General features: G+C 40.4%; 1 protein-coding gene across 1 annotated transcript; it reads left to right on the forward strand.

Annotated features, from left to right (window-relative positions):
• Positions 1-4244: 4244 nt before the first annotated feature.
• On the forward strand, positions 4245-23740 carry cidea (cell death inducing DFFA like effector a). Its single transcript, XM_062980540.1, has 5 exons — positions 4245-4396; positions 14689-14845; positions 15121-15267; positions 16853-17037; positions 21527-23740. Exons 1-5 carry the CDS (start codon positions 4353-4355, stop codon positions 21651-21653), a joined length of 660 nt encoding a protein of 219 aa, XP_062836610.1. The 5' UTR covers positions 4245-4352; the 3' UTR covers positions 21654-23740.
• Positions 23741-23945: the final 205 nt, after the last annotated feature.

Consider the following 23945-nt stretch of genomic DNA (forward strand, 5'->3'; position numbering starts at 1 on the left):
TACTAACCCAACACATGGTGTCCATTATTTGTTTGCAATACATTTGCAGACATTTTTTAAAAAAATACTCCACAAAGTTTTTACAGGAAATCTGGACCTGTAGACATGTGGTCAGCTATCCCAGAGGCATTTCTTCACTGTGGAGTTGGGGGCAGGAATTAGTGGTGGACAACACTGGATGACAGAAGTTGAGCATTCGCTCTCGAAAGTAGCTCTTTCCCAAGTTTAATTGTGGTTTTATTTTTTTAAAGAAAATGAATATAGACACTTGCCTATCAGTGTATCAGTATTAACACACTTCTGCTTAACACAAAATATGTTTACTCATGTGTGATGGAAGAAACAAAAACAAAGAAGAGTGGTCAAGACCATGTTGCCAAAAATAAAGTGAAAAGAATGGAAATGCAGACTGCCATATAACAGCAAGGTGAGTTTGGCAGGGCAAAAAGTGTGGCTGATCTCGCCTTGATGTGTGTGATGTTAACAGGATCACTACAGGGCCAGTGTGAATGAGGAAAGTACCAATCAGATTTTCTTTTGTCAGTATAGACAAGCCCTCAGAAGACTGGGACTCAATAATTCATTGCATCTCCTTACTGGCTGCATGCTGAGCATCAGCTGCTCTGGCTTTACTAGATGAGCTTTAATTCCTCAAACCAGGGAGTAGGAACAAGGTGTTTGTCCAAAACCAGTTTAGCAAGTATCTTCCGGACCTTTGCCTTTCATGGCTTATTACATCTAAACAAAGAGGTTGTCCAGCCAAGAGATTTTATTTTCCTTGACAAGAGCTGGGAGGTACAAGCATTTTTAAAAAGAAGATGGCAATAAAGCCACTCTTAAATGAGTCATAACATAGTTATAGCCTATGTGACAACCTTGGAGGTAGCCCACCTGTAATATGTTCCCTTTTAAAAACAGACTTGAGTCTTGGAGATCCTTGCTATTTAATATCACCTTCATAAAAGGGACTCCATAAGAGCTCGTTATGCCCCCGGTGGCGCAGCAGGTCAAACCGCTGAGCTGCTGAATTTGCTGATCGAAAGATCGGCGGTTTGAATCCGGGGAGTGGAGTGAGCTCCCGCTGTCAGCCCCAGCTTCTGCCAACCTAGCAGTACGAAAACATGCAAATGTGAGTAGATCAATAGGTACCACTCCGGCGGGAAGGTAATAGCGCTCAATGTAGTCATTGCGGCCACATGACCTTGGAGGTATCTGGACAACACCGGCTCTTCGGCTTAGAAATGGAGATAAGCAACAACCCCCAGAGTTGGACACAACTAGACTTAATGTCAGGGGAAAATCTTTAGCTTTACCTTGTTATGCATAGCCCTTCTAAATCTTGCAAATTAGGGGAAGCTGTGGCTTCGTTGAATGAGTTTGTCCACTTACAATGTATTCTTTCCCTTTTCCCCACTCTTTTCTAATGAGCCATGTCACCTCATTTCGATTACAGTATCGGTGTAGCCATTTTTGCAACTTTTGTCATGGACCTGTTGTCACTCTTTTAGTTAGAAAACAGTTCTGCCAGATTTCACAGTTAACGCTTTTGTCTCGACTGTAAAAGCTTTACTCAATGCCATTAATACAGCTATCCTCATAAACTTAGTCACTTGCTTCCTGTGTCAGCGTCATGGAACACTAGAAGCCTCTGACCTAAGATCAGAGAACTTGAGTAATTGGTTTTAAAATAAAAAAGATAAACATAGCAGAAACTTTATTGCCCAAAATTCCCAGTAGAATGTAGTCACTCTTAATACAAACTAGAAGAAATGCATGAACTAGTCACGAAGAAGGGCAATTTCTAATTCCATTACTAATAAAATCCACCCAAAGGGATGCAGTTTTAGCACATGAGGCTTAATCCAATACATTATTGTTGTTGTTGTGTGTCTTCAAGGCATTTCCAATCTCTGGTCATCCTAAGGAAAGCCTCAAAGGATTTTCTTGACCCAGATTTGTTCAGAAATGGTTAGGCATTACCTTGTTCTGAGGCCGAGAGTGTGTGACTTTCCCAAGGACACCCAATAGATCTCATTGCAGAGCAGGGACTTGAACGTTGGTCTCCAGAAAAATACTGCAATAACAATAATAACTTTATTATTATATCCCGCTCCATCTCCCCAAAGGGACTCGGGGCGGCTCACATGGGGACCAGGCCCAGCAATACACAGTAAAATACAATCACATAAATACATTTAAAACATAAACATAAAATCATATATAATACATTAAAACATACTCAAAATCAATAGCTAATAGGCACAGTGAACATATTGCACTAGGGCCAAGGCAAATGTCTGTGTACAATGTTGTCTGTGTTCTGCAATGCTCAAACCACTGCACCCCACTGGCTCCTTGAGGTGTTAATGTTACGGAAACTATGAATAAATAACCAGAGTGCTGTCAAGTGAAACTTTTATGTGATTGGAAAACTACTGAGAAAAGGCAACTCAATCGCATTTGGCTTAAAATGCACTGGTAAGTAGGAGTCCCAGTGAGGAAATACTCTAATCTGGAAAGCTCACCTGAATCACTTCTCAGAATCTTTTCATTACCAGGTGAAAACACTTATTTTCCTAGAACTTCAGAATGATGTTCTTTTTATATTGATTTTCATTTCATGCTGTTCTTTGTTGTTTTCATGCTTGCTTCTTATTGGTTTCAAATACTGTATGGCTTGAATTTATACTATTTACTTGCATTTTATGTTATCCATTTAAAAACTTCATTAGCTATCTAGAAGTCATTGTTAGGTAGGGAGAAAAAACAATATATTGAGTTGCTCATCTTTCTTCCTCCTTTCTCTCTTTTTCCCTTATTATCTCCTTCTTTCCCTCCAATAAATCCCAGTTGTTACCATATTAATTTATTATTAATTCCTTTTCTAAATTGTCCACTACAACTCCATTCTCGTTTCAAGAAACACTTATTACAAAGTGGGTTGCTGCGCGTTTTCCAGGCTGTATGGCCATGTTCCAGAAGCATTCTCTCCTGACATTTCACCCACATCTATGGCAGGCATCCTCAGAATTTGAGGTCTTATTACAAAGGCCTCACCGTTTACACTTACTACAAAGATTTATTTCTTCTCTTTCCATGCTACTGCTATTCTCAAAGCCCATATTCAACATACTTCAAGTAGGCAAGATGTCCAAAATTACATTTAGTTTTGCAATTGTTACGATACAGTGATGGACAAAAAAAGAGAACAGAAAGGAACATTGAGATGGAGAAAACAGTAAAATGAACGATCCCTCTGGACATAGTGAGGAAATATATAATCGGGGCATTCTGCCACGTGCTTCCACTCTTTTGATTCTCAAATATTTCATCCCATTAATTTGCCAAGACCCAAGGAATGCTTCTTGCTTCACCATTCGATACCAACGGCTAATGGTGCCTTCCGGATCAAATAATCTCTTATTGTTGCTTTGACGCTCAATATAGCACTACAGGCTGTTCTCACTTTAGAAACAATAGATTTGTTCTTAAGTTGAATTTGTAAATCAGAATAGGTATATTTTTAAATTGTAACTCCAGTCATATATATATAAGAGTGGGTTAAACCGCTGAGCTGCTTAACTTGTTGACCAAAAGGTTGGTGGTTCGAATCTGGGGAGTGGAGTGAGCTCCCGCTGTTAGCCCCAGCTTCTGCGAACCTAGCCGTTCGAAAACATGCAAAGATCAATAGGTATCACTCTGGTGGGAAGGCCAAGGGGTAATTCCTCTCATTTCTTGTAGCCTCACCCCAGTTCCTACCTATGAGTAATTTGTAAGTCAGATGTCTGTAATGAAGGGGGTTGTCTGTATATCCAAAGGACACTATGAATTCCAACTCAGGTTGGTAAGTCACTGCATAGTATGGCACTGGAGGAGCCCAAACAAAAGTGTTAGCTAGAGTTTTGGGATGAAGAACAGAGGAGGGAAAATCTTATAAGTGTCTCAATAAGTGTGTGTGAGGCTAGAACTGAAGCAAAGCCTAACAAAGAGATCCTGGGGGGGGGGGGTGCCTCTAGAGCAGGCATGGGCAAACTTGGGCCCTCCAGGTGTTTTGGACTCCAACTCCCACAATTCCTAACAGCCTACCGGCTGTTAGGAATTGTGGGAGTTGGAGTCCAAAACACCTGGAGGGCCCAAGTTTGCCCACGCCTGCTCTAGAGGCACCTTTGGCCAATCAGGTTATTTCCCCCTCCAGCAGGAAAGCACTCTGTATGTGCGCAGAGGCTATGCGTCTAATTGCAACTTCCCCAAGAGGAGCAGGGGGCGGTGCCTCGGGCGGCATTGGTTTGGGGGCGGATCCAGGGCTCATAAAGGGAAGGAGGCGAGGCAGAGGGAGAGTCAGCAGCGCCGAGATGGCTGTGGAAAGCGCCCGCGGATGCGCCTTAGTCCTCATCCGGTGAGTAGTAGCTACTCCTGCCTTTCCTCCGAGGTGGGGCTCCCTCCAACTGCGGCTTCATGTGTCCAGATCTTTGTTAGCCTTCTAATAACCCAGTAATAGCTACTGTAATACCTGCTGCACTACTTCTGGGGTCCTTGCAAGCGTGTAGTGGGGTTGGGGAGCCGAGTCAAAATGGGTAATATGCATAATATGTATAATAGGTAAAGGTTTCCCCTGACGTTAAGTCCAGTCGTGACGGACTCTGGGGGTTGGTGCTCATCTCAGTTTCTAAGCCGAAGAGCCGGCGTTGTCCGTAGACACCTCCAAGGTCGTGTGGCCGGCATGATTGCATGGAGCGCTGTTACCTTCCCGCCGGAGCGGTACCTATTGATCTACTCACATTGGCATGTTTTCGAACTGCTAGGTTGGCAGAAGCTGGAGCTAACAGCGGGCGCTCACTCCGCTCTCCGGGTTTGAACCTGGGACCTTTCAGTCTGCAAGTTCAGCAGCTCAGCGCTTTAACACACTGAGCCACCGGAGGCTCTCTAATATGTATAATGCAGTATATAAATGTATGTATATGTGTGTGCATATTATACATATTATTATTATTATTATTATTATTTAGGGGGCTCCCATGGCACAGCATTATACAGTATATAAATGTGTATATAAGTGTGTGTATACAGTAGAGTCTCACTTATCCAAGCTAAACGGGCCGGCAGAACGTTGGATAAGCGAATATGTTGGATAATAAGGAGGGATTAAGGAAAAACCTATTACACATCAAATTAGGTTATGATTTTACAAATTAAGCACAAAAAAATCATGTTATACAACAAATTTGACAGAAAAGTAGTTCAATAAACAGTAATGCTATGTAGTAATTACTGTATTTACGAATTTAGCACCAAAATATCACGATGTAATGAAAACATTGACTACAAAAATATGTTGGATAAGCGAATGTTGGATAAGTGAGACTCTACTGTATAGGGAGCCACCGTGGTTGAACTTGCTGACCGAAAGGTTGGTGGTTCAAATCCTGGGGGCTGAGTGAGCTCCTGCTGTTAGCCCCAGTTCCTGCCAACTTGGCAGTTCAAAAACATGCAAATGTAAGTAGATGAATAGGTACCACTTCTGTGGGAAGGTAAAGGCGTTCTATGCAGTCATGCCGGCCACATGACCTAGGAGGTGTCTAAGGGCAACGGCAGCTCTTCGGCTTAGAAATGGAGATGAGCACCAACCCCCAGAGTTGGACACAACTGGACTTAATGTCAGGGGAAAACCTTTACTGTACCCTAATATTTACAAAAAAAGTGTATATATGTTTGTGTGTACACATACACACACACAAATATTTACAAATATGGGCAGCCTTATTCTGGATACCCCCAGGCAGGAATCAGCCAGGTTTTGAAGCTGCAAGGCTATTCAGTGCTAATCAAGGTGATTAATTGCAACATTCACACATGCCTCCAACAGACAAGAGTTCTTTCTCCCACCCTGGACCTTCCACAGATATATAAACCTCACTTGCCTAGTTTCCAACCAACCTCACATCCTCTGAGGATGCATGCCATAAATGTGGGTGAAATGTCATGAGAGAATGCTTCTGGAACATGGCCATACAGCCCAGAAAAGTCACAGCAGCCCAGCCATATTCAGCCTCCCACCCTTTCTTTTTCCTCCTTAGAGCCTCGGATATGCCATACGGCTCCTCTTTCCTGGGGTGCAGCTACAACAACATGCAGTTTGAAACCACTATAACACCGTGTAACACAATTCTTTTGGTTCCTGGGTTATATACTAATGGTCATTTCGTAATTGGCTCTATCATTTAAAACCACGGAGGAAAAAAGTTTTATTAAATTGCAAAAACTTTGGGTTGCTGTGAGTTTTCTGGGCGATATGGCCAAGTTCCAGAAGCATTCTTTTCTGACCTTTCACCCACATTTATGTCAGGCATCCTCAGAAGTTGTGAGGTCTGTTGGAAACTAAGCAAGTGAGATTTATGTATCTCTGGAATATCCAGGGTGAGAGAAAGAACTCTTGTCTGTTGGAGGCAAGTGTGAAAGTTGTACCTTGATTAGCATTGAAAAGCCTTGCAGCTTCAAAGCCTGGCTGATTAAAATGCTTCTGGAACATAGCCATACAGCGTGGAAAACTCACAGCAATCCTGTGATTCCAGCCATGAAAGCCCTCGACAACACATTGCAAAAACTTCGTTTTTGGGGTACGCACAAAAGGTTGAAAATGGCACTTTGAAAGATTTAAAAATGGCACCAAAAAACCTCAAAGTTTTTGGGGTATAACAACTACTTTCAAAGTAAGTACCGCACAATGAAACAGGACATAACACTTTCAAACCAGGAACAGAATTTCTTTTCAGATGTTGTTGCATAGTGCAATTGTCATGCCTTCTGTTGCGTTTCCTAGGAGAGCCATAGCTCGTGCAAACTCCTCACGGCTCTTTTGTCTTCCTTTAAGCAACTGATCTCCTCTCTGTTGCAATTAGAAGCGCTGTTTCCAAAGTATAGGTTGAGTCATCCCTTAAACCAAAATGCCTGGGGCCAGAGAGTGTAGGGTTTGTGGAATATTTGCATGTATGTATGGAGATATGTCTTGGAGGTTTAAATATGAAATCTATTTATGTTTTCTATATAAACTTACACAAATAGCCTGAAGGTGATTTTTACACAGATGTATTAATCCTTTTATGCAGAAAAGGGAGTTTGTGTAATATTGTTGTTGAAGGCCTTCATGTTCAGAATCACTGGATTGCTGTGAGTTTCCCGAGCTGTACGGCTATGTTCCAGAAGCATTCTCTTCTGACGTTTTTGCCATATCTGTGTTAGGCATGCTCAAAGGTTGTGAGGTATATTGGAAACTAAGGTTTATATATCTGTGGAAAACCCAGGGTGAGAGAAGAACTCTTGTTTAACACCTCCCAACAAAGGATTCCCCCAGGCAGGAATCAGCCAGGCCTTGAAACGGCAAGGCTTTTCAATACTAATCAGGGTAATTAATTACAACATTTACACTTGTCTCCAACAGACAAGAGTTCTTTCTCCCACCCTGGACTTTCCACAGATATATAAACCCCACTTGCCTAGTTTCCAACAGACCTCACAACCTCTGAGGATGCCTGCCATAGATGCGGGCGAAACATCAGGAGAGAATGCTTCTGGAACATGGTCATACAGCCTGGAAAACCCACAGCAACCCAGAAGTTTTTGTACATTGAACCACCAGAAAGCAAAGCTGCCCCTATCTCATCCAACTGTGTTGTGGATTTGGGATTTCCGTATAAGAGGGATGTTCGACCTCTAATGCTCAGCTTCCACATTAGCTGGCGCTGATCTAATACACTATGAAACAACCTTTGAAAAAAATTCTGTTCCTGGTTTGAAAGTCTTCTGTCTTGTTAAATTGTGTGGTACTTACTTTGTTAGTAGTTGTTTCTACTCCAGAAATTTTGTTTTTGCAGCTGCCACAAATTATATTGAATTGGTTGAGACTCTGAGATATTAATTGAAAAACTATAACAAAATGTGCTGCAGGATGTCCCACAAAAACAAAGTTTTTGCCATTTAATAAACTTATTACATGTTTTTGTGATAGAACCAATTAGGAAATGACATTTATAACCTAGGAACAAAATTTGTGTTACATGGTGATATCTGTGACTATGAGTAAGATGATGCAAAGCCATATGTTCCCTGAATAGAGGAAAGGTAGTTGTTCCTATCAGATTCTTGGAAGCTAAGCAAGGTCAGCCCTGGTTAATACTTGGATGGGAGACCACCAGTGAATACCACACACTCTAGGCTTACTGAGTCTCCCTCATGGGGCAATGGTCCTGGGATCCTCCAAGGGCTAAATAGTCCATGTTGAAACACTATAGAAGAGGAGTTACAACCTTGTTATAAGTCAAAAGACCATTTCAAGAGGCTCTTAAGCAAGAAAGTTTCCCCTTTTTTCTGTGGAGCCTGGGATTAAATGCCTTAAAGGTGCCAGATCTTGTCTGAACTTCAAAGCTAAGCAGGATCATCCCTGGGTAGTACTTGGATGGGAGACCAAATGTTCCATATGTGGTCCATTATATTTCAGAGGAAGAAATTGGCAAAACTGCCTCTGAGTATTCCTTGCTTAAGAAAACCTTATAAAATTCATAGGGTCAGCATTAGCCAACAGGTGATTTGGAAGCACATACACAGAAACATAAAGAGCCATGTATATGTTTGGGATAAGGATGGAGTGGAGAAGAACGATTTAAATTTAATATATGTGATACTTTACTACTCAGGGAGAAAATAGGTCCCTGCAGCACTATCTTAGAACCATTCCACACAGCTGTATAAAATCCACATTAACTAGATTATATGGCAGTGTAGACTGAGATTTTTGTGTGTGTGTGTGTGTCAGGAGAGACTTGAGAAACTACAAGTCGTTTCTGGTGTGAGAGAATTGGCCGTCTGCAAGGACATTGCAGGGACACTCGGATGTTTTGATGCTTTTACCATTCTTGTGAGAGGCTCCTCTCATGTCCCCACATGGAGCTGGAGCTGATAGAAGGAGCCCAACTAGGCTCTCCCTGGGTTGGATTTGAACTGGCAACCTTCAGGTCAGCAACCCAACCTTCAAGTCATCAGTCCTGCTGGCACAAGGGTTTAATCCACTTCGTCATCGGGGGCTCCTGTGGACTCAGATAATCCAAAGCAGATATTGTGGATTTTCTGCCTTGATATTCTGGGTTATATGGCTGTGTGGAAGGGCCCTTAAACTTCCTTGTTTCTTTTTCAATCCTTCCGTAGAGTAGACCCACTAACACCAATAAGGCTAGGCACTTTTGGCAACTGGAATCCAATTGACTCCACTGGGACTATCCTAAGGAACTATCCTAATTCTATGTAAGGGATGTGCAGCTTCAGGAAACACAAAATAAATAGTAGAATTGCACATGGGAGGCAGCAACGCTTACATGAATTTCAATGCTTAAAGTGTAGACATTCTTGTATGAATCCAACCTATAGCTTGGATATTACATGAAGCTCAGTGATGTGTGATGAGAATTGACATTGAACTTGGTACAAGCTGCTGCTTGTTAAGGCTTCTTAAAATCAATTTAGAACCAGATATATATTCTGTGAATCTTTCTGTCCTTATGAGTGTAATTTATAGTCATGTAGTGGTTTAAGCATTGAATTGCAACACTGGAAACTTGGATTTGAATTCCTGTTCAGCCATAAAACCCATTGGGTCACATTCTCTCAGCTTCAGAGGAGGACACTAGTTAACTATCTTTGAACAAATATTGTCTCAAAAACCCTGTGATAGTGTTGCCATAAATCAATATAACAATATAATAATATATAATACTAATAATATGCTATACTAATAATATAATGTATTGTATATACATATTATTACACAATATAATATTAATACACTGTTATAACTGTATATTATATGTAATATTACTAATAATATTGCAGTATAGTGGTATAGTACAATATAGTAATATATAATGCTTATATTGTGCTATGCTTATGATATAATATATTGTATGTACATATTACTTGTAAGCCGCCCTGAGTCCCCTTCGGGGTGAGAAGGGCAGGATGTAAATGTCGCAAATAATAAATAAGTTAGAAACAAGGTAAAGGCAATGATCACAAATAGTTTCCTCCTAATAGATGAGATAAGGTTTTAAAAATGGAAATATGTAGATACATACAAATACATAGGTAAACCTAAAGGCAACATATGCCATCTGATTTTGGAAGCTAAACAGGGTTAGCCCCCAGTTAGCATTTGGAGACTGCCAATAGATACCAGGTATTACAGGCTGTATTTCAGAAGAAGGAACTGATGGCCAATGACTCCTGAGTATTTCTTGTCCAAGACAAAAACCTATGAAATTAATGGGCTCTCCATAAGTCCATAATGTGAAGGCACATGCACACAAACACATGAATTGCAGTAAGTATGACTTAAGTTCCAAGCAAGATAAATACCATATTGGAGTCTTGAATTTTTCATTAGCGCTAACCTGCAGGCTTTCTCTGTTGCCAACTGTGCTCAGATGCCATATGGCATCTAATCTTCGTTCTTGACATATGTCTAGCTTTGCTCCACTGGGAGATCTTGCAACAGTTAATCTTCTCAAATTACTTTTTGCACAAGGCTGTAAACGCTCCAGAGAAGCAAGACCCCTCTGGAGACACATGTCGCATGGCCTGCATCCAAAGCAAACAAAATAGTCACGCTTTAAAGTCTGGATCATATTGGTGTATATGCAGACCTCTGTTCCAGAAGCCCTGAAAAAAAAATAAGCAAACTGGTGAAACTGCACTCGCATAAATTGTGAAACTTTTATGAATTTCAATGCAGAAATGTAACCACAGAAATGAATTTTCAATGGGAAATTACATTCTATAGTGATGGCTACAGATCCATTTCCCTCCTGATAGCAAAGTCACAAACTTCCCAACATTAAGTCATTGCAATCTTAGTCAGATGGAGCAGTTTACTTCTGAGTTAATATGTATATCAGCCGTTAGTACAGCCAAGGCAGCAGTGTGGCCTAATGCTGTGATATAAATGAAGGGTCTACTGAATGAAAAAGCACAATATACTTTAAAAAAATGCAAAAATGTGATGAAGAACTCTTGGATGTTGGTGAGATGGCTGAATCCTAGAGATGGGGATGATGTTCTAATGCTGATCTTCATTTAGTAAACTGCTCTTGCATAAAGTTGCAGAATATATGTATACAATGAGATCTTGGACAAATATCCAGGGGCAATTGAAAAGATTAGCTAAGGTATTACACGTTTGAGCAACCTTCTAGAAAGTATAGTAGCTTCAAAAGTATTTGCTTAAATTGTGCTCTCCCTAAGGAACAAAGTCCTTATTTGGGCAGTAACTTAAATAGGGACAACAAAAATACAAAGAAAAACCAGGAGCTTTAGAGTTGTCTAAAATTCTTCACCATGGCCATATTTGGGGTATGTGCTTTCAAGTTGGTTTGTCAACATATGGTGACCCCAAAACTTTGGTGATGAGTGCCATTGCCTTTCTCTGAATACAGTGGCCCTTAGATATCTGCTATGTTTTGGTTCCAAGACCATCACCGCACACATGGAAACCAAAATCCATGGATGCTGAAATCCCATGATAATCAGTGGCATAGAACAATATATATATAAGATGGTGAATAACTCAAACAAGTCCCAGAAATAGCCTAAGTATCTGTGAAAAGGCTGAAGGCTAGATCAGTATACATCAGAGGAGTGCTTGACATGGGACAAAACCAGTTTGTTTTTTGGATTTCCCCCTCAAAATCTTCGAGCCTTGGTTGGTTGAATCAGTGAGGGAAGAACCTATGGATAGGCAAAGGTAAATGTTTTCCCATGACATTAAGTCCAGTCAAGTCTGACTCTGGGGATTGGTGTTCATCTCCATTTCTAAGACGAAGAGCCGGCATTGTCCAAAGACACCTCCAAGGTCATGTGGCCAGCATGACTGCATGGAGCACTGTTACCTTCCCACTGGAGAAGTAATAATAATAATAATAATAATTTTATTCTTGTACCCCGCCCCATCTCCCCAAAGGGACTCGGGCCGGCTCACATGGGGCCTTGCCCAACATCACAATATAAAATCAAAACAAAAACACAAATTTACGACAATAAATCAACAATACCTGTTGATCTACTCACATTTGTACGTTTTCTAACTGCTAGGTTGGCAAAAGCTAGGGCTAATAGCGGGTGCTCACTCTGCTCCCTTTCGGTCTGCAAGTTCAGCAGCTCAGCGCTTTAACATGCTGCGCCACAAAAATAAGAGAACAAGTGAGCCAAATTTTGTGGCCAGATCTGGAGGAGACCAAATTATCTTAGCTAGTGGTTGTAAAGGGTGGAAACTTCTATCCTGCAGGTACAAATTTGTGCAACATTGGTAATACAATAGTACCATTCTTACTGAACAAATAATGTAACTCTCCTGCATAGGATGACAGTTATATTTTTACGTTACATTAGAGCATGCAGAATGACTCTGCTTGTAAAAGTAAATAGCACTCCCTTCTTATTAGTTACTCTGTATTAAGCAATTTAACAGGAGGGTCATAAAATAGCAGAGTTTATCAATTTTAGAGAAAGCTATAAACTTTATTTCCTGACAACACAGAGCTGGAGAAGGAAACCCGTTATGATGTTTGTAATGAATTGATTCCTCAACATAAGTCTCTAGTATTGGACCCCATTCCCCCAAAATCCCAGCCAACAACGCAAATAGTAAGTACTGTAATTCTGAAAGTTTAAGTCTAAAATCTGGAGCTCCTACAGACTAGGAATTACTGTGCGATATGCCTTTCATGACACCTACATCTTCTTTAGACCCCCTGGAAAGCGAAGTATTGTTCAATTTAAGACTAAATCTTAAGCACCAGGAATCCTTACTTGCTGCTTTACAACAGATGGGCCCTATAATCCATACTAATGCTTTTAGTAGTTTGCCTAATAAAGATGCAGTACAGCATGAGCATCTAAAATTCCAAAATATTCCAAAATCTAAAACTGTCCACATGTTTGACTGAGATAATAACACCTTTGCATTCTTGATGGTTTGGTGTGCACCGTTTGGTCTCGTGAACAAATGTATTTTAAAATATTGTACAATGTTATCTTTGTAATGAATTTCATATTTGACTTGTGTCTCTTCTCCACGTTATCTCAGTATGTGAATATATGCAAGACAGATATTCCAATCCCAAACACGTTTGGTCCCAAGCATTTCAGATAAGAGACGGTAAAGGTAAAGGTTTTCCCCTGACATTAAGTCTAGTCGTGCCCAACTCTGGGACTTGGTGCTCATCTCCATTACTAAGCTGAAGAATTGGTGTTGTCCGTAGACACCTCCAAGGTCATGTGGCCGCCATGACTGCATGGAGCACTGTTACCTTCCCACTGGAGCAGTACCTATTGATTTACTCACATTTGCATGTTTTCAAATTGCTAGTTTGACAGAAGCTGAGGCTAACAATGGGAGCTCACCCCGCTCCACGGTTTCAAGCCAGCAACCTTTCAGTCAGCAAGTTCAGCAGCTCAGCAATTTAACCCGCTGTGCCATCGGGGATAGTAAACCTATATTACATTATATGACTTATTAGTATATCTTTAAGTGAGAAGCATGAACCTTATCCTAATTATTTAAAGGTCTGCTACCCAGGTAGCCACAGAAGACTCTGTATACCAATTACATTTCCTTCTAATAGTATGATTTTTTTTTTACAAAAATGGTATTCTTTCCACTCATTTGGGATTGGGATTGCCTCAAATTACTCTTGTCCCTATCTCACATTGTGAAGAATATAGGAAATATAGGAAAAGGGTAACTCTATTAAAAGGACAATCTGCCATAACCATTTAATAAGTAAAGCTCTCTCTAAATAAAAAGGCATTTGCCTGCTGTTAGAAAGAGAGCAGAGAGGGGGCAACTGGGCCTCCCATGTCCTCTCCTCTCCAAATGACTCGGACAAGTCCTAAAACTTCTTCAGATTCGAAAATAGACATAGTATTTCAAACAATCTAGACCTAAATTTCTGATGTCCCTGATAGATCATAACCAGCCATTCAAATTCTGCCCAGAAGCTGTTGCAACGAGAGAGTTACATGTTCCTTGGGGAATGAGAAACCTCTTGCCAGACTTTCTAGTTTTGATGTTCAACAAGCACTATGTCCAAAGGGCAAATGCAATATGTGATGAAAGTTTTATGTAAAACTTCTCCTTCTATCCCAAAAAGATAATATTGCCAGGAATTTCTTTAGTAGAAAATAACGTCTGCTACTTATGTGGCTACAGATCAGAATAGTTGATAGAGTGGGCAGTCACTGCATAGATATGGATTAAGGCACCCCTTGTGTAAAGCCAGTGCAAAGCTAGAAATAGGTCTGAATAAATGCTCAGCCATGGAAAACGTGCTGACTGAATTTAGGCAAGTCGTACTCCCTCAGCCTCGGGAAGGGAAGGGCAAACACTTTTCAACCTGTGATAGATTCATTTTAGAGCTACCATAAGTTGAAACCGCTTTGAAGGCACACAATAACAAGACACCCCTTCCCTCACATTTTAATAGCCCATGGGAAATGTCATAGCAAGACATCCACATCTGGGCATCCGTTGCTCTCTATATGGGGGAAATGATTTCAACTGCATACACAAAGTACTTAATATGGCCTTTTAAATTGCAAACTCTCATGATACAGTAGATGTATTGAACTAAACAACTTCTTCTGTTCTAGATCACTGGTCTCTGTAGGAACATCTATGGGATCAGTCACAAGACAGGCCTTGCTTGCTCCTCTTTCCCCTGCCGCTCGGCCCTACCGTCTTTGTAATTGCGAGAGAAACAATCGGAGAGGAGTTGTAGCAAGCAGTCTACAGGAACTTATCAGTAAGGTATGGCTCTCTTCAAAAATAATGCCTCATCCACATACTTTGTTGTTTTAATGCTGTACAGGGGAAATTCTGCTCTTCCGTTGCTAGAAGAGTGGCTAGAAAATTGAATTCACGGAGAGCGACTGGCACCTAAATTTTTGCTGACTGGTACATATGAAACACTTAAGGACATTGTTTTTTTATGTAACATACATGCTTCAAATGTGAAGGGAAATGAAATGGGGCTGATCTCTTAACAGGGCACTTGGAATAAGATTTTTTTGTTTGGCTTTTAGACCTTGGATGCCTTAATGATTACTGCTGGTCTGATAACACTGGTCTTGGAAGAAGATGGCACAGTAGTTGATACAGAAGACTTTTTCCAGTCCCTACCAGACAACACACATTTCATGGTTTTAGAGAAGGGGCAGAAATGGAAGCTGGTATGTGTTGTTCTCTGGAGTGGAATATTACAGGTAGCAAACTTGCTTGTGAGTTGAGGTGAAGGTGTGGGTGTGATGTGTGAAACCTGTAGCCCTGCAAACGTCTTGAACTCCCAGCTTCCATACCTTCATACTGACTGGGCTGTGGGGTGTTGTGTCCAAAATATAGAGTACTAAGATTCCCTTCCCCTGCTTTAGTTCTTGCTGGAGCTTGAAGGCTAGCATTGTAAGCTGTGTCCCAACAGAAAGAAGACCTGGGCCCTTTCTACACTGCCATATAAAACCCAGATTATCTGCTTTGAACTGGATTATATGGCAGTGTAGAAGGGCCTCTAGAGTTAGATAAAAGGCCTGGTCTTGCTTATTGCCTAGTCTGGTGGTTTTTAACTCACAGAAGGTTGTACTTCATTGTGGAGAATGAATGAGAACAAAAACTTTCTGCATAGTTTCTATTACCATAGTAGCAGATGCAAAGCAATGTGCCAGAAGTATTATCTTGAATCTTTTTACATTTCTGGCTTGTTCAAATTATGGCAGAATTTCAGGAAGAATCATCAGTTTCTGTCTACAAACTCAAGCTGACAATTTTTAACATCTTCTCTTAAGTTTTTGTGGACAAGAAACTCAAAGCTTGGTTAGAAACATAATCTAGCTACAGAGTTGCTGTGGGTTTCCCAGGCTGTATGGCCATGCTCCAGAAGCATTCTCTCCTGACGTTTTGCCCACATCTATGGCAGGCATCCTCAGACTAATTCAACCAGAGAAGTCAGCCAGAGCAGAGCATTTGATGAACTAACCTGGACACAGCATATTATTTGAGAATACAGAAATCGTGAATCACTCTTAACCACCACCATGTCAGACTACATAGAGAAGCCATAGAAACCCCCAAGCATGTGGACAATTCCAACAGAAAGGAGGAAACCATGAAAATGAACAAAAGCTGGCTACCGGTATTTAAAAAAAACCTCTAAAATCAGGGAAGTAAATAAATAACAGCACTCTGAAAACAGGAGAATTCCAGACAAGAAATAATCAGGACCAGCTAACACCTCCAAACAAAGAATTTCTCCAGGCAAGAAGCAGCCAGGCTTTGAATCTGCAAGGCCATTAAATGCTAAACGAGGTGATCAGCCGCAACATTCACACTTGCCTCAAACAGACAAGAGTTCTTTCTCTCAACCTGGACATTCCACAGATATATAAACCTCACTTGTCTATTTTCCAGCAGACTTCACAACCTCTGAGGATGCCTGCCATAGATGTGGGCGAAATGTCAGGAAAGAATGCTTCTGGAACATGCCCATACAGCCCGGAAAACTCACAGCAACCCATGAAGGCCTTCAAGAACACATAATCTAGTTAGAAGTGGTTAAAACTTGTTCTTCTCAGTTATTAACTATTTATTTGATTTTTCATAAAATGTGTTTTTATCACCTAATACAGTATCATTTTATAACCCCCAGAACAGTATCTGGAAATCACATTTTACACTGATTGAAGTGAATTAGTTAAATCCAAGCTATTCTGTATATGAAACAAAGTTAATGCTCACACATGTTTCCCTGCTTTTTTCTTGATCTAGGGACCAAGCTATGATATTGCAAGAGTACAGCAACAAAAGAAAATGGGGGTTGCAAATATCACCTTAGACTTGTACAAACTGAATCCTAAGGACTTCATTGGATGCCTAAATATCAAAGCTACGTTCTATGAAATGTATTCTGTGTCCTATGACATCAAATGTATGGGAGCAAAGACTGTTCTAATGTGAGTATACACATCTTTAGTTGCAAGTAATATAAGTTGAGATGCTGTAATGGAAACTATTGTTAATACATCATGATTTTCATAGCTTAGCAGATATGAAACCTGGTTCAAAAAAAGACTTATGGAAGGCAAGTATTTTTCCATACACTCAGGGCTGTGAAACATAGCTTTTATGAACAACTTGGATCACAACCACAGCATGGTCCCTGCTGTGTTAGCTGGTGGATTATGCCAGCTATTTTTCCAGGTTTTGTTTACTCAACAGTTCAAAAACGTTGGGTAAAGGCTGAAGTATTTTCCCTGCACTGATGAAGCTAACTTTCATAAGAATTCTGCTGTATCAGATCAGAGACTTTAAAATTTCCTACAGATGACCTAAGTGAAGCTTTTGAAGTAAAACATGACCTATCTGTTGAGTTTTCTTTTGGTATCTAGAAGGATGCGTAATTATATTTTTTGGGGTGGGAACCATGTAGTTCTTCAGGTCTTGTTGGCCATCAGTTAGCCAATACAATCTGTGATAAAAAAATATTTGGAATTGTTCTGCAAGAATGTCTAGAGGTCCCCAAGATTTCCACCGCTCTGAAAATAGTGGATGGCTGTGTTATTAGCCTTGTCATCTAAAGCCACCTAAGCTAGTAGCTGGTGATGTTTCTAGTGGTGGAAGTTCCATTGTTTTAAGTATGTGCCATGTCAAGAATTACTTTTTTAAATCCTGAATCTACCTCTTCAATTTTGTTGGAGGACCAGAAATCTTATTATGAAAGGAGAAGGAACATATATCCTAATACCAAGCAAAACCCTCTCATACCTGTCATTCCAAAACAAATACCACAAACATAAGAGGGACAGGGTTCCTCCCACTGATCATTTTCATCACCATGTTCTATACCTTATCCAGCCGTGTATTACATTTTTGTGATGGGATCTGCAGTAGGGCAATTGCAACATTTTGTCATTCTAATAATTATATTTATTATTTTTAATTCCTTAATCATGAAACTCCGTTTCATTTTCCCAAACATTAGGATTCAGATTCTTTTGTTAGTCCCAATGTGTGGCACACAGAAGTCCCTAGAAACCCCTTAGACCAACAATTCTCAACCTAGGGGTCAGGACCCTTTGGATTGTGAAGGGGGTGTCAGAGGGGCTGCCAAAGACTTATCAGAAAACACACATTTCTGATGGTCTTAGGAACCCCTTTGGCAGAGAAGGCTGAAGATCTCTCCGCCTGTCATTTTTTGGAAACAGACGGCAAATTCTCCCATCAAAAGCCCTCCTCCTACTGTGATTGGCAGACTTCTCAAGGGGAGGGCTGTTTTTGAGAGAAGGTGTGCTCGGTGCATGGCAGCGGGGAGGGGAGAGCAGGTGAGGGAGAGCACACGAGGCTGGAGGTAGGATCACGCCAGTGAGTCTCTTCAAGGCAGGGGAGAAAGTGTCCATGAGACATGGGACTGAGAGTGACCCAGCAATAACAGGAGGAGGAGGAACAGCAGAAGAAGAAGCTTAGGTAATTTGTAATGCTATTTATTAGAAAGCAGCTAGTCTTTTCTTTTTTATTAATGCTTCCCATTAGAAAAAGCATAAGGATGTGGGTGAATTACAACTCCCCAAATCCCACCAGTATTCAGTTGTCCATGTTGGGTTTGTGTCCCCAGTTTGGTTCAGTTCCATCATCGGTGGGGGTCAAAGGGTTCTCTGAATTCAAGGAGAACTATAATTACCATCATGTTGGGTCAGTCCCTCCCTCAAACCTTAGCAGTGTTCAAAGTTGGTCATGTTGGGTATTTGTGCCAAGTTTGGTCCAGATTCATCAGTTGGGTTCACATTGTTCTGTTGATGTGGGTGAACTATAACTCCCAACCTCTGAGGTCAGTTCCCTCGAAACCCCACCAGTATGCAAAGTTTGGCATGTTGAGTATGTGTAGCAAGCTTACTAGTTCCACCACCAGTTTGGTAGAGTTCTCTCTGAGTGTTGGTGGACCACAACTCCCAGAATTCAAAAACAGCCCCCCCAACCCCACCAGTATTAAATGTTGGCCATGTATATAGTGTGCCAAGTTTGGTGCAGACCCATTGTGGGCTTGGTTCAGAGTACTCTTTGATTGTAGGTTAACTATAAATCCCAGCAACTACAACTCCCAAATGACAAAATCAATCCCACCCCAACCCCACCAGTATTCAAATATGGGCGTATTGAGTATTTGTGCCAAATGTGGTCCAGTGAATGAAAATATATCCTGCATATCAGATTTTTACATTACAATTCATAACAGCAGCAAAATTACAGTTGTAAATTCGTAACGAAAATAATGTTATGGTTGGGGGTCACAACAACATGTGGAACTGTATTAAGGGGTCGCGGCGTTAGGAAGGTTGAGAACCACTGCCTTAGACCCTCCCCCCTCATCCCCTTAAAAGATTTTAATGTTTTGGCCTGATTTTCTTACACCCAGGCCATCCCGAATCTCCTAAATCCACCTTAAAAGGCAATGGTTTGCTCCCAAATCTCCCAAAACCACCTAAAAAGGCAACAATTTGCTCCCCAACTCAGCCGAAAGCAGAAAGCTATATCAGGGAAACAGTTTTAAATCTCTTAAAACTTTATCAGGCTAGAAATACAGTAAATAGGCTATCTGCTGTAATTTGTGTGATGGATGACACATTGGTAGTTGGTATTACGGTGAAGAAAAGGCTTGGATGAACTGAACATTAAAAGTGGGCAAGTTTCACTCTAATGGGATCTATGGGCACTTGCAGTTTCAGGCTCTTCAAACACTAGGTGGTGTTAGTGCCTCATTTCTCAAATGAAAATAGCGTAGGGTTCATTGTATTTGTGTGCATCTGGGTATTTTACGCCTGCCATAGATGTGGGCGAAACGTCAGGAGAGAATACTTCTGGAACATGGCCATACTGCCCGAAAAACACACAACAACCCTGTGATTCTGACCATGAAAGCCTTTGACAACACATTAGACATACACGCTGTTCAGCCTCCACACTAGCTATTTATTTGGAAAGTATCTGTGATGTAGGGAACAGATCGAATGCTACACATATGAAGTAAAAACAACAATTTATTAAATAACAGATCTGAAACTTTGTTTTCTCCAAAGTTTTACTGCCAGTCTTTGTGATGGGAGTTAAAGTCCTTGAAGCACAACCACAGTTCTGACTGGATTATACTTTGATATAGCTTCAGTTGGATCTCAATCTGATATATCTCTGACGTGGCTTTACTTCATTTCTTTACTTTTATATAGCTTTGATGTAACTTGTGTAGCTTCAACGTGACTTGTATGGCTTCCGCGTGAAGTTCTATTTTGTGGTTCTTCCACCTTCCTTACTCTTCACCTTCTAATACCACACTGCCTGACTCCCCAGGAGCTAGAAGGAACAGGGCGAGTGAGGTTTCAAATACAAGGAGGAAGAAACTATCTAGACTAACCCCACAAACTATACATAAAATACTAATCTCCTCCAACTAAATAAGGGCTTAACAGGGAGTAAACCGTGAGAAATCTTGCAGAGGAATGATACACTAATGTGTCATGAGACACAATTTAGAAAGCTCTGTTCGATAATGTTGAGGAAACTAATGGGCATTATGAATCTAAGCTCCCAGTGTGATTCCTAAGGATGTTATTTGTTGTTCTCAGACCTGGACATTTCTGCTTCAGGTATTAATGGAAATTATAAATCTGACTGTCATGTGGAAACTGTATATTTGAGTAGCGCTGAGCTAAGAAAATCACAACTGCTTATTATTCTGAGATGCCATGTACATTTCAACGTGCCCCATACAAAGCTACCATCTGTGCCATAGAAACCATCTCTTAGGCAATTAAAACCTAGTTAGTTGGCAGAAACCCTGGAGAGTGATGAAGCAAAGATGGTAATACTACCTTATGTGAGTAATGAGGATGTGAGTTTGTTCCTCAACAAACCATTGCAAGAGGTGGACTGAGTGTAGCATCTTCAAAAGAAAACAGTTGCATAATAATCCTTGCCTACAAAATACATTGGGTTTCTTTCATTATTAGAAAGAAGACCAAGAATTCAATTCCCAGTTAGCCATATAAACCCACTGGGTGATCTTGATCAAGTCATGCTTTCAACGTGAGAAGAAGGCAGCATAAATCTTTAAATACATTTGCCCAGAAAACCTTGTGAACGGGTCATCATAAATTGTAGTCAGCTTGAAGACACAGAATGAAGTCTTGGGAAACAGCCCTTTTTCTTCACTAAGTATCAGATTAACACACATTAGCTATAGCATCTAGGCTGATGTTGCTGCGTTCCTACAGTGGACCTTGTTGGAAAATCAAAAACAGTCTGAAACCAAGTGCAAGGGAAGCTTGGCTGCTAAAGTGAGTTTTAAATATAAATCATGCACAGCCAAATAATGTGTCTGTATACATACGCATGAGTGTTTTGCATACATTACCTTAATATTTTACTCAACTAAATGACTTTATTTCTTTGCAGGAGAATGCTTCGGTTTTTATCGCATATTGCACAAGTGACAGGACAACTACTTCTCTACACGGGAACATACGTACTGCAAGCCATAGGTGACTGTGATGATGACCAGCTTACAAGAACAAAGCGCTAATGAAAACAAGCATTGAACCTTATGATATTGGTTCTGCATGTGATACTTTAAGCATTTTTTTGTGTGGAGAGGGAAGAATTATAGCTTAATGTGTTAAACGTGTTAACACTGAAGTTACCAAAGGGTAACTCAACTATCTTTCCTCTCTAGTATTTTGGTTTTTATTTAAGATAATGATGATGTCATAACAGTATATGTGATCGGAGTCTTTTTTTTTTTTAATGCGGCAAAAGGGATGGTATTTAAGGAGAGAAATTCTTGTGCCAAATTGTTCAGCAAGAGGTCACACACATGGCAAGGGGGGCACTTACTAGCTTGTGTCAACTATATTGTTTTTCTTCATTGATAGCCATGTAGTGTATTTGGATTGAGATGTGTGACTTTTTGTAGAAGCTTAACACTAAACTTTGGCTGCCACTTCAAGCTGTCTCACTTTTGCTAGCTTGTAAATAAATATCAGTATTAACTTCCAGTGTTAAAAGATAGAGTGTTAATGCCTTATTTTGAAACCTTTCTGCTCGGTAAGCCATCTGACCTTACCTTAAAAGTTCAAAGTTGGTTGAGATCTTGGCAAATCTGAAGGTCAACTTGGTTTCAACAGGAGAGCTCATTGTCTAGCTTGGATTTACCTGAATGAGTCAACACAAGCTATTGAGTCTTGACATGTCTTATGATTATATAAGAGTGTTCACGTCCCCTTCCATGAACAGCTTTGCCAATATAAGCATGGGAGGCAAAGCACAGGGAAAATAAAAGGTACAGTGTTTTGGGGAACCAGCGACTTTCCATTTGGAAAGAAAGCAAGAAATGTTCTGTTGCCATTTTTAATTTGGAAGGCTGGAGTCTCCCACTTTGGTGAAGGGGAATATCACGAAAAAGTGTTTCAGAGTGAGTGCACTAATCCACTTCACACTACCTTTGATTCAATATGCTTTGCACCAAGATAAGATGAGGCAACTATCAAGAGTTGTGGTTCTACACTGGACTGCCACAAGATGCCCTCTCAAGATGCCCTTTTTTCCTTAAATTGAGGAGGCAGAGTTAGTTGGGTGCTATCCATCCTTCCATTTAAGAAAAGTTACCATGACAACTCTGTTTAACAGGCTGGAAATAAAGGGCCCAGAGTGACTTCAAGGCATACAAATAGCAGTTTGAAAGTAAACAAAATACATTATAATATCTGGAATGGTTTTTGAAAGGATCATAGGTGGAATCTCAAGGAGCAGAGAAGGCTAGCAAGGGAAACAGAGGTTGGGACCCACCACAGCCTATGCATTTAGTCATATCTATGTGTTTCATAACTTGATGAACATCTTCAAAGAGATGAAATCTATAGAATTCTTCTATGGAAGAGATAAGAAAAACCAGTGTCAGTTTTAGGTGTGATTATTTTATGCTACGCTGTCTAAGGTATCAGTGTTAATTCTTCTGTACAATTTTTTTTTTGGAAAAGTGCAACACATATTTTCAAGAAAGGTGTGATAGGGAAAGAGCATTGGCCTATTGATGAAGCTATTATCTGGCCATGTAAATCAGAGAAATTAACTTGTTACTTAGCTGGGGAAAGAAAAAGCCTTACAGCTGAGTAAGAGAAAACGTTCTAAATGCTGACATCTATGGCCTAAACTAGCATAAGTGCAATGCCTTGGTTGTATTTATACTACTCTTTTCTAAGGAACTAAAGTGAAATGCGTGTGTGTTCCAGACATCTTTCCATCATGGACCTGCCCAGTTGCAGACTTGTTTTGCTTCAAGCATGTTTTTGTGTTATGTTTTTCGAAGGTGCTTTGAGGTCAAGGGAAGATCTTTACTTCTGAATTACCAGAAGTTCAAGTGTAAGCATGTAAACCTCAAAGCTAAACCTTCTGTAGAACAAAACCTGTGCATTGCACAATTTCTTTGCAGTAAGGAAAAAGTTTTATAGAGAAAAAGTGGCTACTAAAATCGCACAAAGGCCATTCTGAGTGGTGAGAGTGAATGTGATTCTCCATTCTTCTTGTTGTACAATAAACTGGGACAGCAAATGGACAACCGTACATGACCTGAACCTTCCTGAATGAAATGCTTATTAAATTATTTGTCTCAGATGTTCTTGTCTAGAATGATGTTATTCTCAGAGTTGAGTATTTTAGTAAAAAAAATATGCTATGTTAAAAAGCTGTTTCTTCAAATGCATCGGGGTACCACCTCAGTAGACATGTCAAAAATGGTTTTGTGTATCACTGTTTCAAGACTTGCAGCAGTAAAAAAAAACAGAAAAAAAGATTTGTTTTCATTTTGAAATTTTGTTCA

Source organism: Anolis carolinensis, chromosome 4 (genome assembly GCF_035594765.1).
Source record: "Anolis carolinensis isolate JA03-04 chromosome 4, rAnoCar3.1.pri, whole genome shotgun sequence".
In the NCBI taxonomy this organism is placed as follows: Eukaryota; Metazoa; Chordata; class Lepidosauria; order Squamata; family Dactyloidae; genus Anolis; species Anolis carolinensis.